General features: G+C 39.6%; 1 protein-coding gene across 2 annotated transcripts in view; it reads left to right on the top strand.

The window, feature by feature from the left end:
• The window catches only part of FAT3 (FAT atypical cadherin 3), a 322962-nt gene that overhangs the window by 264043 nt on the left and 43383 nt on the right, over positions 1-15536 (top strand). For both annotated transcript variants that reach the window (XM_071555911.1, XM_071555903.1), the window contains exons 13-17: positions 5232-5621; positions 8119-8333; positions 9530-9667; positions 12256-12399; positions 12946-13143. In XM_071555911.1, the coding sequence (XP_071412012.1) occupies positions 5232-5621; positions 8119-8333; positions 9530-9667; positions 12256-12399; positions 12946-13143 (1085 nt within the window). The remainder of the gene's footprint in view (positions 1-5231; positions 5622-8118; positions 8334-9529; positions 9668-12255; positions 12400-12945; positions 13144-15536) is intronic.

The following is a 15536-nucleotide window of genomic DNA, read 5'->3' as shown; positions in this document are numbered from 1 at the left end:
TGTCTTATATTAATCGTATTCAATCTCTGGAATTTATTTTTTTTATTTATTTTAATTAATTAATTTTATTCAAGGTCACGTTCAAAGGATAGTCCTGTGTTTGGGGATAAATTGCATCTGTGTTTTCTTCATGCAGGGAGAAATTAGATGACCTCACAAGATTCCTACTGTCTTTATACTCCAGTAGCTTGTTTAATTTTTGAGATTTCCAAAAGGTAACATGTAGGCAAAGAAGGCAAAGAACAAGACTAGGAGAATTGTACCTTTTGCTTTATGTTGACTGAATAAACCCTGTATTTAAATGGGGCCACTGAAACATGTCTATGTGTATGTGCATGTTTGTATAGATACATATATACAGACACATTTGAGCACATATATCTATATATATATGTAATTGTATATATGTATATAAATAGTGTATATATATATATACACACACATACACACACACACACACACAGACACACACACACACACACACACACACATATATATATATATATATATATATAAAATACAAACTAATTGAGCTCAGGTCTTATGAGGAGTGGTTGAGGGAGCTGGGATTCTTTATCCTGGAGGAGGAGAGGAGACTTAGAGGGGATCTTCTTGCTCTCAGGAGCTACCTAAAAGGAGCTCGTAGCAAGGTAGTGGTCAGTCTCATCTCCCAGTTAACAAGTGAGAGGACAAGAGGAAATGTCCTCAAGCTGTGCTAGAGGAGGTTTACATGGAATATTACGAAAAAATTTCTTCACTCAAACGTTGGTCAGGCAGTGAAATAGGCTGCCTAGGGTGGAATCACCATCTATGGAAGTGTTCAAAAGTGTGCAGATGTGCAAGTTGGGGACATGGTTTAGTGGAGAACACAGTGGGGCTGGGTTAACAGTTGGACTCAGTGATCTTGGAGGTCTTTTCCTACCTTAATGATTCTATGCCTACTTGCATATGTGTATCTGGTTTTATATTTCTTTCTCCATGTGCATTCCGCAGCCTGAGGCTATGTTTCCCTATATTGTCAGCTGCAATGTGTAACCCTAAGTCAGGTGTATCGAAAATCGCCTTCCCCATTTCAGAAAAATCATGAAACTTAGGCCTGATCTGCACGAGGAAGTGAATGACTCAGGAGCATTGATGGAAACAAATGTTTGGGTCAAGTGATGTAAGCCAGTACCCAGAGATACAGAAATGTCTTATACAAAAGAGGGAGAGGGTGAGCCAACCATCCAGATCTCAACTTCCCACACAAAAAGACAACGCCTGACCCAGCTGAAATGGAGAGCCAGGGGCAGGGGTTTAGACACCCATGGATGGTGTCAAACTGCTAACAGTTTGTGTCTCCCATTTCTGTCCAGTATTTCTGTCCAGTAAGTTATCTTCACCTCTGCCCTCTATGGCCCTGCCTTCATCCCATGGTGTTGTGACTCCATTGGAGCAGTGGTGTGAATAAAGGCCTTTGGGGTTAAGGCTATCCGTTCCCTCACAGAAAAGGGACAAAGCAGTGAATGCCTATCTGGGTCACAGTGTTATTCTTTGAACTCAGGTTTTCTGGTTAAGTTGTACAAATCACTTGAAATACCTTCCCTATGGGGCTATATGTTCTTCTACAGTGTAGCAACATAATACTGGCAAGATTTTCCTCTTTCATCTCAAGACGATGGAGTAGAGTACTATAAAATCTGGTTTAGAATTCTGTTGTCCTGTTTGCTGTTAGTGAAGATATGGACTTTTATCTTCAAATAACTGTCCTTGTAGTTAACATTTTGGTACTCAGGAAAGGCCAGAGGTAATACAAGTGACAGAGGCAGAGGGAGCATAATGATCAGATACTATGCTTGCAAAACACTGCTAAATTTATGAATAAATCAAACTGTGTTATAACTCCACAGTTATATTTTCAGTTGAGCTGCACCTCGAATCCTGTGTTCAGTTTTGGGCCCCTCACTACAAGGAAGACATTGAAGCCCATGGAAGTAGTTGTCACCATCTCTGGAAGTATTTAAAAGACACGTAGAAGTGGCACTTAGGGACTTGGTTTAGTGGTGAGCTTGGTAGTGCTGGGTTAGTGGTAGGACTTGGTGATCTCAAAGGTCTTTTCCAACCTGAATGATTCTGTGATTCCATCCTTTAGGCAAGGAGGCTATTGATAGTCCTGAATTATGAGGAGAAGTTATTTTATATCTCTGATGCGATTTGAAGTAGTAATAACATAGAAGTTGGCATGATGTGACATTCAGTGCCTGCCTCTTTGTTTTAGTACAGAAGAAACAAAAAAAAAGACTAGTTGAAGGGTAGCATTTGAAGTACTAGACAGCTGTTATGTTTTACAAGGTCTTCACACCAGAGATTTGGCAAAGGGCAATATTCTATCATATGCTAATACAAATCTAAACAGAAAATGTGCTTGGTTATTCCTTTATTTAAAAAAAAGGTGTACTACAATCCTCTTACAGTAATAGTGATTCCTGCAAAGGCTTTCCATGTTCAAATAGCTTAGGTTCATGATTGACACCTTAGAAATCTGAGAAGTTTAAGTGAGTAAGTGAGCTGACATAACACAGTTTGCAAACATTAATCCCCCAACAGCTGTGGGCAAGCAGTGTGGGAGGATTGTTCTCTTTACCAGTGCAGGAACCATGGTTTTGAAGCAGTTGTTTTCTTCTCACAGAAATCATCTCCTTTATAGTTCTAGCAGAATCTGCCAGCACCTCTATGGCAGTGATGCCGCTGACTTGCATTGGTGGACGCTTCTCTCTCAGTAGACGGTAGCCTGTGGACTAAACCATTTTGAATTTCATCAGAAAGAAGTTGCTACTTCACCTTTGCCTCATGCCCATTCTTTTTTCCAGCCTTCGATCACAAAGCTGAGTGGAAACAGCTATTGATCTGACACACTTTCTTCAAAGTGCTGTTTCTGCCACAGTTTTTCGCTGAATTAATTTTTCTCCTAAGACAGAAGTATTAAATTCCACCTCACGAAACACTCTACAAGGGCAGCAGACAGCTAAGATCTGCCTCCATATTTCTCCATCGATTTTTTTCTCCTTTCAGCATTCAGGCCAAAAGCCACCAAGAGCTGGTACCCTTATCCCAACTCAGGTCTTCTGACAGAATCTTCTGCCTTCCATCTTGTGCTCAAGTATGCTGTAGTGAGTATCAGATAGGGGTTTCATGTTGGAGAAGAATGCAAACCAGGCTAAGGTTCTCCTGCAATCACAGCCATATATGTGTAGAAGCCTCAGAGAAGTGTTTAATACTATGTAGAAACTGGTAGATACCAAGAGTGGCTGGTACAGAATACTAAATAGTTTTACAGTTAAAACTCATGTGTAGCTTGGGTGTCAAACTGCATGCTCTGAATCATGGGGGAAAAAAATCCCATTTTCCAGCATTCCCAAGGCTGTAATTAGTAACTCATTAATCGTTCTAGTCAGGTCTGTCCCTTTTTGTAAGTAGAATTTCATGGAGGATTTCTAGCAGAAAGAGATTCTCCCCAGCTGGAAATGCAGACACACCTCGGGCCATTCAGACCCTGAAAACCTTCCACTTCCCAGAGAGTTTTACTCATTTTTTGTGTTTGTCGGTTTGGTTCATTGTCAGCTGACATAGTATTTGGTTACATGTATCAAGAGGCTAAGTGAAGAGGTAAGCATGCCCTCCAGCAGTAAAGTATTCAGAGGCTGGGAGTTCAACACATGAAAAAACCTGGGCAGAGCTCAGTTCCTCATCTGTAGGACAAGAGTCACCTCCTGGCTGCCTTTCTGTTTTGCTGAAGGAGGGGCATTTTATTTCTCATGTTCAAGATGCCATCATGAATAGAGAGGTTGTGCATTGATTTAAAAAAAAAAGTCAAAATCTGTTTCATTTCAATATTGCCATTTAATTTGCTCTTTATTTTAAAGACATTTGAACACTTGAAATATACTCTGGTGTCTCAAGCACTGCATCAAAACTTTGTTCTCTTAAGAGGCCAAATAGTAATTCCTAATGCCCTTCAAGTAGCATCTGGAACTTTGTAGTTGCTCAAGCTTTTATGTGCATGTGATTGAAGAAAGAGTCTCCCAGCTCCCCCTTGTGTGGATGCTCAACTCCTGCTATGTCAAGCAGAAAACAACTGTGATTTGTGCTGCTTTTGATCAGACATTTCTACAATGCTTTGCTGCTGGAAAGCAGAATAATACTGTCACAAATTTTAAATTAACAAAATATGCCTAGAAGGGATTGGTAGCTCTTGTTCATCTGATTAATGTCAGACTTGTAAAGTCTGTTCTACTACAAAAAGAGCAGCAAATGCTCACGTGAGAGATGTTAAAAACAGAGACACTCCATTTTGGGGGATCTTTGTGTTTTAGTTATAATCTCTTACTGAAGCACCCAGGACCAAATCACAAAATCAACTAGCATCAAGGGACTTAAATTAGCTTAAATCTGTGTTCACTTTTAATTAGATTTGAAATGGCTATCCCACTGTAGTGCAGAAAGCAAGTCAGTACCATCCCCTCAGGTCTTATTACTGACAACAACCTTACCATAGATCTGCATATTCAGCAGCTGGGTGGATAGATGCTCTGTATTGGGAAATACAGGCAGGATTTTAGAAACATAGGATATATTTCATACAACTCAATTTTTGCTCTGAAGTTGGGGGAGTGAGGGACTTCCCTTTCTAAAATGTTCACATTCTGCCAGGAGTTTTTGGATGCAGCTTTTGTCTAACAGGTATCGTCTTATGATAATATTTTGCTGCTCAACAGTGGAATCAAGGCAGCAAATATATTCCGTGCCACCTGATGTGTTTTTATGGGTTTATTTTTCCCTTATGTACATTTCTATTCCTTCAAGATGTGCTCTGAGACATTTCCAATTTCAGCATTCTGCCTGTCTCATCTAATTCAATTGTAAGCTCTTCTGAGCAAGGACCATATCTGGATTCTGCTTTCAAGTTTCGTAACACCACAGTTCGGCAAAGTGATCTTTTTAAAAAAGTATCATGATGAGGGAAAGAACTTAACTTCTCCACAGGGATTTGTCATGTGAGAAGAGCATGACACATCTTGATCTCTCAAACTTGCAGCAATTCTGTACCCACAGGCACTCCTACCTCCACGTGCTCCACTCCCTTGGAAATGGTCAGTATGATAGCAGATTTTGCTTAGTGTTTCCATTGGATGGGAAGAAGTTTTTGTTTTCTTTATTTCACTCTATCATTTTCTCATTTGCTTCTCTTTCAGGTGTGAACAGGAGAGTAAGCTATTCCCTGGCAGACTCTGCAGATGGTTACTTCTCAATTGACCAGTCATCAGGAATCATTATTTTGGAGCATCCTCTTGATAGAGAGCTTCAGTCTTCCTATAACATCACTGTAAAGGCCTCAGATCAGAGCATTGTGCTCACCTTGTCCTCATTTGCCACTGTGACTATTACAGTGCTTGACATCAATGACAACCCTCCTGTGTTTGAGAGAAGAGATTACCTTGTTACAGTACCTGAAGACACCTCTCCTGGCACTGAAGTCCTTTCTGTCTTTGCTACAAGCCAAGATATTGGTACTAATGCTGAGATTGCCTATCTCATCAGATCAGGAAATGAGAAAGGGAAGTTCAGGATTAACCCGAAAACAGGTTTGTAGAGTGGGTCTTACTTGTAATGCTAAATGAAAGCATCAGAAAAACACGAATGCTTTTGGAAAGCTCTTGAACCAAAACATTTCCAAGACCAGAGGCTCACAACTTGTCAATGTGCAATTAGATACACAGTTAAAAACAGTTTTCGTTTGGAGAGTGATGTCAATTACACACTTCGCTGCCCCAGCTCAAGTGGAGAATACTTTTCTCCATTAGTATGTCTGTTGCAGCCCATGTAGATGTGACAACCCATTAGCCAAACTGTGCAACCCTTATGGTTCTGAATATTTGCAATATTTACCTGCTTACCAACTGGTAAATATTCAACTGTCTGCACCTTAGAAAGCATCAAACAGGACTACCAGGACCAAATAGGTGTCAGTTCTAACATGTGATTGCTGTTTATGTAACTGTATGAAACTTCACTGACTTAAGTTGCTCTGACTTGTCTTTTCTGACAGTTGACTTCAGCCCTAGTTTGGGTTTGTGGTCTTTTTGGTTATACATCACAAATTTTAAAAATGCACTGCTGCTTCTCTTCAAGAAATACCAAGGAAAGCTATCATATTTGGTGCAAATGGCTCATTTTCTTGGAATTTCCTTAGTGAGATGTATTCTTTATCCTTATTGGAGTTATAATCCATCAACAGTAAGCCATGACTCTTCTGTACTTCCTGTAGTGGATCCCCTTATGCTCATAACATTTCAGGATGACCAGTACAAATCTGCCATCAGAGTTTCAGAGCAAAGCAATCGGGATTTTGAAAGCTAAAGGTAACACTTGAGTGCAGCTATAATAACCAGTAACCCAGAAAATCTCACAATTATGCATTGTGTCATTTATATAATTGTGTGCAAAAATTGCTCTCCTCTGCAGAGACCACTGCCTTACATGCAAGGGACTTAAGATAACTGTGTGTTGTCTGTCATCTGCATAATGTTGATTAGTGCTAACAAAATTTAAACATAAATATGCCTAGATAGCAATACTTAACTTCACATTTGACAAGGAAGCCAAGGGAAAAAAAAACATAATGAAGCTTAATCACACAGGGGAAAAAACCCAAAACTAAAACTATATATTATTCATTAATGTGAGACAGATCTGTTATTATCAGTTTAGAAGAAGGAGCTCAGTTTCTAGACAGCTCGGTGGTGATGTAGCATGCCTGATCAGAGCTTGAAAAATAATGTCCTTCACTCCATTTATCAGTGGGAGCTCTCTGCTAGCCACTTGGAAGCTTCTCTTCAGGGCTCCTGCTTTCAGCAAGTCATGCTGAAAGGTAGAATTCATTTGGAGAGAGCCCAGACAAGATTAAGAGAAATGATCTGAGGTCTGTAAAATGTGACTTACCAGGAAAGGCTGAAGGAACTGAGGCTTTTTAAGCTAGAAAAGAGAAGACATGCTATTAGTATTCAGGCCTGTAAAAAGTACCTGTGGAGAGGATGGGAACAAACTATTCTCCATACCCAGTCATGAGAAAAGAAGTTGTGAATGGACTTAAATTGCATTTGGATTATTATGGTTAAATGATAGGAAGAAATTCCTAACTGTAATGATTATTTCATTTGGAAACTGATGTTGCTGGAGGTTTATAAGAATATTAGACATGAACACATTCAAGAATGATGACATTTATCTGACTTGTATTGGGCAGCAGTTGGACTAAATGACCTTAAAGCCACACACATCCCTGCTCCTGATGGGTCTATATTGAAAAGGATTTGGCTTACCAAGGTTCAAGATTTGGTTTTAAGTCTTTCCTGCCATGCCAGATACTACCTCCTTCAAGGCATCACTAATAACCTGTGCACAATCCACTTCCACCTTCTTGTTAAGGTTATGGGAAACAAGTAGAGAGCTTGCATAAAACCACTTTCTAACCTAGAGAGGGTGTGGGTGCATGGAGTGATTAAAGTTACAAACAATCTTAATTTTGGTTGTGTGGTGAAGTAGCCCAAAATTTATAAACCTACTTCTGTAGTGAAGTCTCTATTTAATCACATAAGTGATAGACAGTTTATTTCTCAAAGGTATTAATATCCCATTCATTTGTATTTAATTCGTGAGAAGTTAATTGTGTGGGAGTGAATTCCTGTTGACTTGTCAGGGCTAATTTCCAGAATCCACATCCAGTTCTCCCAGAGGTTCTGTGCATGAGATGATAAATGGGTGGATATGGCCCCCACTTCTTCACCTGTGATACTCATATAATGAAGGCTGTTTTTGTGAAGAACCATTCATTGCTTCATGCCTTGTAAAGATCCTTTCTTCTGCAGCAACCCAAATGCAATTGGCATCATTCTTTAATCAAATGACAGCAGTAGAAACCTAAATAAACATTTTTATTGGATTGGGCATTCTTACAGTTAGTGTTGTATGTGTGCCATGGTGATAAATAGCATGCTGTACTGTTTACTACAGTCACATCCCTTGTTCCATGGCATTATTTGTTTTTTGGTGGCTGTTGACTTTCCCTTCTTTGCTTCAAAGGAGTGATTTCCATTTTTGAAGCTTTGGATTTTGAATCGTGTAAGGATTTCTACTTAGTAGTGGAAGCAAAAGATGGAGGAACTCCAGCCCTGAGCGCTGTTACGACTGTAAACGTAAATGTGACGGATGTCAACGACAACGCACCAACATTCAGCCAGGAGGTGTACAGTGCCGTCATCAGTGAGGACGCGGCTGTCGGGGACTCGGTGATGATGGTGAGTGAGGCTGTGTGCGGCATTTAGGTGGGGTGAAGCCCCCTGCCACATGACCCTTAAAAAATATTGCTGCACTGGTTAATAATGATAATTATCACATCTTGAATCCCCATGCTGTTCTCTAGCCAGTTCTCTGCATCTACTACTGCTTTCCAGGTTACTGTAAGTTTCTACCCAAAAGACAGTAGTAGTAATACTATTTTTTTAACCCCTATATGCTGTCAAAGAGCAATGGCATATTTAAGGCATTACATTTCACGAGCATCTCACCTGGGCAGTCAGAGAGGCACTGTGAGCAGGAGTGATAGTGTTCTCTAGAAGGTGCTTTTGTCCCCTTTGATGTGGCCCAGAGCAGATCATGGGACTATGAAACATTCCCAGGCACACACAGCTTGGAGAGATCTTTTAAAGTAAAAATTGGGAGAGGAAGAATAAAAGAGGCAAAATTAGAGATATGAAACCTGCCCAAAGAGATTCAGTAGTTTCTCTGAGAAATTTTCCTGCATTCAAATAATTGGTGGGAAATGTGCAATGATGAATAGCTGCACAAATATTTCACATAAACAGTGAGCGAATCAGATTAATATATGTATGTGGTGTTGTCACAGAAAAAATATTAAAGGTCGTTGAAATTAAAAACAAACAAACAAACAAACTCGACCTTGTAGTGATAGGCCAGGAAGACTTCAACAAGACTAGAAACAAATGGGTTTTAATGGAAAGGCAGAATTCAACTTTTCAGCAAAACAGAATAATAAAATGATAGAATGGCCAGGGTTGGAAGGGATCTTAAACATCATCTTGTTCCAACACCCCAGTTGTGGACAGGGACACTTTTCACTACACCAGGTTGCTCAGAGCTCCAAATACATAGTATTTGTGTAGTCTTGGCATGTAATGTCCCATGCCCAAGCCTCCCAGTACTGTAATCTTATGGATCCAGATAGAAAGTGTTATATGGAATATTAATATTGAAATATTCTGTAATTTTTAAGGCTAGAGTTTGGAAAGGTCCAAGGGGAACCGCCTATGAGGAACTGATTGTCTTGATGCTTGTTGCTGTAGAGGTGCGCAGTTCAGGTGTAATGAGGCTGGTGAAACATGAAGTCTTCCTTTTTGGAGTGTTGAGCAATTAATGTATCATACAGATCACTTAATATTTGTTTTGCTAATTTTTGCTCTTCTCTCAAAACAAGTTGATAGCAGAAGATCTGGACAGTCCTCCCAATGGCCAAATTCACTTTTCCATAGTGAATGGGGATCGAGACAATGAATTTTCAGTTGATCCTGTTTTGGGACTTGTGAAGGTTAAAAAGAAATTGGATAGAGAAAGGGTAAGAAATGTGGAACTTGTTAACTTGAAATAACTTACAGATGTGCATCAATCTTCACTCTGCTGCTAGCTTCTGTTGAAGGACTTTCTTTTATACTCAGCAACGATCAGCCTAAGATGCTCCAACCATTCTTTCTATTCTTTTCCCACTTCTTTCCATGCCAGCCCTGTCCCTAATCCTATATGGAAGCCAAGTATTCTGCTACCATTCCCATCCCACACCAACACAGCAGCTGAGGTCAGACTGGGGGGAAAAAAGCAACACTGGATTTCTCCTGTGGTGCCACTGGCAGCTGTTGCTGTCTCGTCTCTCTCCTGCACGTGCAAACACACACATGCAGCTGTGTGTGCAACAGAGAGATGACAACATACTCCAGATTGTGGCACCGAGCACAGAGCTGAGACCTCAGCCATTAATTAGTGCTTTGCAAAATGTGTCACTGGGGAGGTGATGTTATGAAGTGGCCAGGCTGTACCAAAAGTAAAAGAGTGCTTCATTAACAGATTCTGCTGCTTTGTTTGCTCACTCCATTATTCATTCAGGATTATTTATCACCATTTTGCCATAGCTCGCAATTAGCAGCTTTTGGAAAAAAAACAAACAAAATGCAGTTGCTTGTGCTACTAGTGGGGCGGGAGAGTGTTAAGTGGCTTGAGAAATCTTGCAACACATAAAGAAATCCATGCCTTCCACCTCCCAGCAATGCATCCACAAAACTGGGGAAGGAGATTGCTATCCTCAAAATATGGGCTCAGCTGGAAAAGCTGTTTGCTGGAAGCAGGGCTACTGCTTAAAATGGTGGCAAGTATCCTTTCTGTGTTATCACAAAGGCAGTATTAAATTGTCAGTGTTTGGCTGCAGAATTACTTTACCAGAGACTGTTACAAATTGGCTGTAATAAAAGTACAAGCTTAATTTCTTAATATGACAATTTTTAGTTTCTCAGGCACACTCATGTACAGCTGTATTCAGATACACACATTTAGCCCTCACCAGCATGAGCAAGTTTAATGCCAGCTCTGTTAAATCTGCATTTTCCAAAGTTTTCCTCACTTAAAATAAGCTGTGCTATTGTCTTTTTCTTTGCTTCCTTGGCACATTTCCTAGACACAGGTGTTTTCTGACCCCTTCAGGGAAAATGATTCACGATGCCCCATCTGCTATAGATTCCCAAAGGCAGTGCTGACTCCCAGGTTTCAGTGGTTTAAGAAAACTCATTTCCAGAGCTGTAATCACATAGAGACCATGACTTTTGCCATCTACCTTTCTGGGATACATTGACTGAAAAGCAAACACAGCAAAAAAATTGAAAAGATCTTAAAAAACTGGCTGTCCTATCTTTAGCTAGTGGTAGAAATTACAGCTAAAAAAAATAAAATACTAACTCTCTGCCTCAAGTTTCTTGACTTTCCTTAGATCAGGATTCCTCCTCCCTCCTGTGTCACTATGCTCCCACCAATTCATAGTCTTTCTTCTCCATACCATCCCCCAAAAAACATGTTCCCTTTTTCTTTATGTTGGTCCCACATCCCAGAAGTGCCCCCTTATTTTGTGTGCTTAGTCTGTACTCCTCCTTACTACCAGGATAGTTTTTATTTTTCAAATGGATTTGGATTTCCTTCCCCCACCCCCTCCAGAAAAAGCCCCATTGACATTATCTTGATCCCTTCTGCAGGGCCATGTTTTTCCTCTTCCAGCCCTACACCAAGAGGGTGGAGCAGAGTGTTGTGTCTGGCACATTTTGCCCTTTGCTTGCTCTCCTGTAGAACGATTCAGGGGCAGACATGTCAGCAGCTTTGGGGAACAATATACAGTAAAAAGCAGTTTTAAGACCTAAGGAGGCCGGCATAAGGATGCAATTCAGAAAATCTAACTCTCGTCCATGAACTGTGCACAGACAGAGCTTTTGCAAGTTGTCCCATATGCTCACACCTCACACATGGGTACATATGGGTGTAGAGGGCCCATGGGTGATGCCTGAACTGCCTGCACTATGGTGAGTAGTTTGTGTCAGTTACAAACAAGGAGGCTCAAGCCCCTCTCTATCTTCTGCTATAGAGACTGCTGTCCCTAGTACTCCCAAATGTTTCCCAGTGTGTTTCAGCCAACTGCCTGTGAACATTTTTCTTGGCTCTCCATCACCACATTAGAAGCAGTCTGTGCCAAACTGATGCTGGCTCTAATAAGCAATTTATATAATATCCCAGAAACCAACCATAAGATAAATACAATCAGGTCACATATCCCAGCCGACACCTCGGAGAGATGACAGTGTAAGCTACAGTACTAGTGGCTGAATTCAGATATTATCTGTCGTTTATTTTCTGTCTGCCCTTTTATTTCAGGAATGCATTATCAGATACAGTTATTTTAATACAATGAAGCTGTTATGTTTATTGATAGCCTTATAAAACAGAAGTTGGGACAGAGTGTGGCAATAAACAGGATAATGTTATTCTAAGGGCAGAAAGGTAATGAGGCCAAACAACTTTCCTTAGAATATGGAAGGTAGTGCATTGGATGTAAAAAAAATGGGTTAAAATTTAGGACCACTTTCCCAGTGATTTAATGCTTTCACCTTTTTGCAGATATCTGGTTATTCGTTAGTTATCCAGGCAAGAGACAGCGGCACCCCTCCTTTGTCTTCATCTGTGACGGTCAATGTGGACATTTCTGATGTGAATGATAACAGCCCTGTATTTACTCCAGCTAACTACACAGCTGTAATTCAAGTAAGTTTATCCTGAACATCAAAAACTTCTCTGACTTTTAAAATGCAGGAGCATTTGGTTTCAGTTAAGTAGCTTTTGATGATCTATCTGCGAAAGATGTATCAAGTGATCTTATCTAAAAGAAAGTATAAACAAATCTTTCTTAAGTCTTTGGTAAGTTTCTGTTTGCTAAGGTTGCTTAACCACAGCATGTCATACATTTTACCCTTCATCCCTGTTGCACCAGGTACTCTATCCTCAAAATGTCTGCTCTGGGATAAGTTCATGCTTCCTTGCACCTTGTTCTGGGTGTGAGCCTTAACTGTTAGTCAGTCCTGATCAGACAGAGCACCAGGCAGAGCTCAGCAGTCCCTGGCAGTGTGGGTACCTTTATCTCTGTTACTGCTCTGTTGGGCTTAAGCAGTGTCAAATAAACACGGCTTGTGAAATGCAATCTTGGGCAAAGAACATTCAGTTGAATATTCTTGTTAGCAAAATGTGGTATTTTATAATTGCGATATGTATCATTTTAATCCTTTTCTTTATACGCTGTGTATATGTGTAAAGGAAAATAAACCAGTGGGCACAAGCATTTTGCAGCTGGTAGTGACAGACAAAGACTCTTTTCACAATGGCCCCCCTTTTACCTTCACCATCCTCACTGGCAATGAAGAAGAGGAGTTTACACTGGACCCTCATGGCGTTTTGAGGTCTGCAGTCATCTTCAAGCACATGGTCTCAACTGAATATGTGCTCTGCGTGCAGGTATGCCTGATTTTTGTATCTGCGCAGAAACAAATGAACCTCACAGTTGTAGGTAGCTGTATGTTGCATTTATAGGTTGGTTTTAATTGACTGTATTCTGTGAGTAAATACCACACATTCCAGTTTACAAATGCACAATACAGTATATTCCCTTTGATGTTCTTAAACATGATTTCATATAAATATAAATAGGTAGCCAGCCACCTTTCCAATTTCCTCAGCATGAAATGAATTTTCTGAGCAGTGGCCATTATGGTTTAAGATTTTCATCATTTTTTTCTATAGCTAAGCAAGGAAAATAAGCAAAATGCATTATATACATATAAATACACCACAGAACAAGTGACAGCAAAATGCTGTTCTAGGAAGGAAAATCGCTTCTGCTTTTAAGTCATAAATTTAATCATAAATTTTTGGAAGCCTTCCAAGAATTCATGAAATCACATTTCCAAGGTCAACTTAGCTTTTAAAGAATGTCAAAATAAGACATGCAATAGACGTCCAACTCAAACTTAGCAAACTTAGAGTAAGTGTTGAGAAGCTTTGTAACCAGGGTAATTTTGATTACCAAAACTCATAAATCCAAAAGTAATTTGTCCACATTTCTCAGGCCTGACAGAGACGATGTACTAGGGTTCTATAAGTATGCAAGTCTAGGAAATGAACTACACCTCTTCGCTGAAATGAGTCATGGTCCTGTAAGCTTTGTCTGAAGTACATTTTTCTTCCACCTCCTTGCTGGGGTTGATGTGTGTAAATACATCCTGTCTGCTCATTGGCAAGCACATTTAATGTTGTTCATAGCAGTAGCATCCTTACTTAAAATTATTAGTTACAATTCAAAAAATATATGTTCTGATGCTAATTAACAGTTCAAATCAAAGTTTTACAAGTTTGCCATTTAATATTCCTGAAACCTATTTTCTAGTCTTGTAGCAAAATAAAAAATCCTTACCTTTCTTCCTTACCATGCCTTCATCCTAAAATATCCTTTTTTTAAGGTAATTTACTAGCCAAAGTTCTAGTATAGCCAAAACTGAGCACGAGAGTTAAATCTAGGCAGCATCCTCTAGATTCAGAGATCCAAGTATTTCATATAAATGAAATATTACACAGACCACCATGTCTGAGATGGCGCTCAGAACACCACACTGTTGGATATTCCTCATTATTTTCTTTAGGGATTTCTGCAGTGAAAACATATTTTATAGTTTCCTGTTTTATATAAACTATAGAATTTTTTCTTTCATTCATGCATGCCAGTGTGCTGCTTTTTACTTTCCACCACTAGGTTCCTTCTTTGTGTTAAGTTTATTAAAAAGTAATGTTAAAATAGAAAGCGGAATGGGATGTTATCTCTGCGCATGCAAGAGTGTCTTTGTATGCACAGATATATATAAAATCTTTTCTTAAATATGTGGCCAAGCTCTTCTAGGAGTGAAGGTGAATGAATTTTAGAGTGTTCTAGAGTTATTAATCCATACATTGTAATGCCCATATTACTTTTGTCATCCTGCCATTTTTTGTTTCTGCTTGTAAATTTTCCTCCTCATGTCCAAATATAAAGGTCTTTGGAAATGTGCTGCATGTCTGCCCTGTGGTAGTTTAGTCTTCTATTCGTCTCTGGAGCAAGTGAATGTGTGGAGCTTTATATCTTAATAGTGACTGCAGTGAAACATTTTTGTTAGTGTAGGACAGGACACTGATTCAAGTTTGCACACCTTTTTGTCAAGATGGCCTTGTGTTTTTGTCATATTTGCTCTTTTGCTGTCTATAAAAAAGGTGTAAATGATGCTATTATACATAGTACTCCAGGTCATACAGTCATCCATCCAAGTGCAGTGCTGCTCTCATATTTTATTGTTAGTAACAGCACAAGCACCTATTTCATTTTTGGAGGATAACAAATTTTATTTATTTCAAGCATGTTTCTTGATTGCTTTAGGTAAAGTAGTACAGAGTGCTGTAGAAAAATTCTGGTCTCACTCACATACACATCACAAGCTAAGCAGGGTCTGAAATTCTTTGGGGCACACCAAGGAGTATAGAAAGTGGTATTTCACTGGACTTCAGTCTCTTTTACAGGTCAGAAGTGAGCCCAAACTGCACTTGGTGCAGAATATGCCACAGTGTTGGTATATTCTCTGTTGTGAAGATGACAAGTGATAGCTCTGGGATCCTGGGAACATTTCACTCTAAGTAATGAGACATTCTACTGACACATTTCTCTCTGCAATCCACTTAGAGATCTCTGCTTCCCTAAAGAGTTTCTAAGTTCCACTGCTAGAAATGGCTGAGGTATTTCTTTACATATGTATTTTGCAAATACATTTGGGAAGTTTTTTTGAGAGGTCTTCAGAATTACTGATGCTGTGAAAATACATATAGCAAGA

The sequence above is a fragment of the Pithys albifrons genome, chromosome 1 (assembly GCF_047495875.1).
Source record: "Pithys albifrons albifrons isolate INPA30051 chromosome 1, PitAlb_v1, whole genome shotgun sequence".
Taxonomy (NCBI): Eukaryota; Metazoa; Chordata; class Aves; order Passeriformes; family Thamnophilidae; genus Pithys; species Pithys albifrons.
This window is presented reverse-complemented; position numbering and strand designations above follow the sequence as displayed.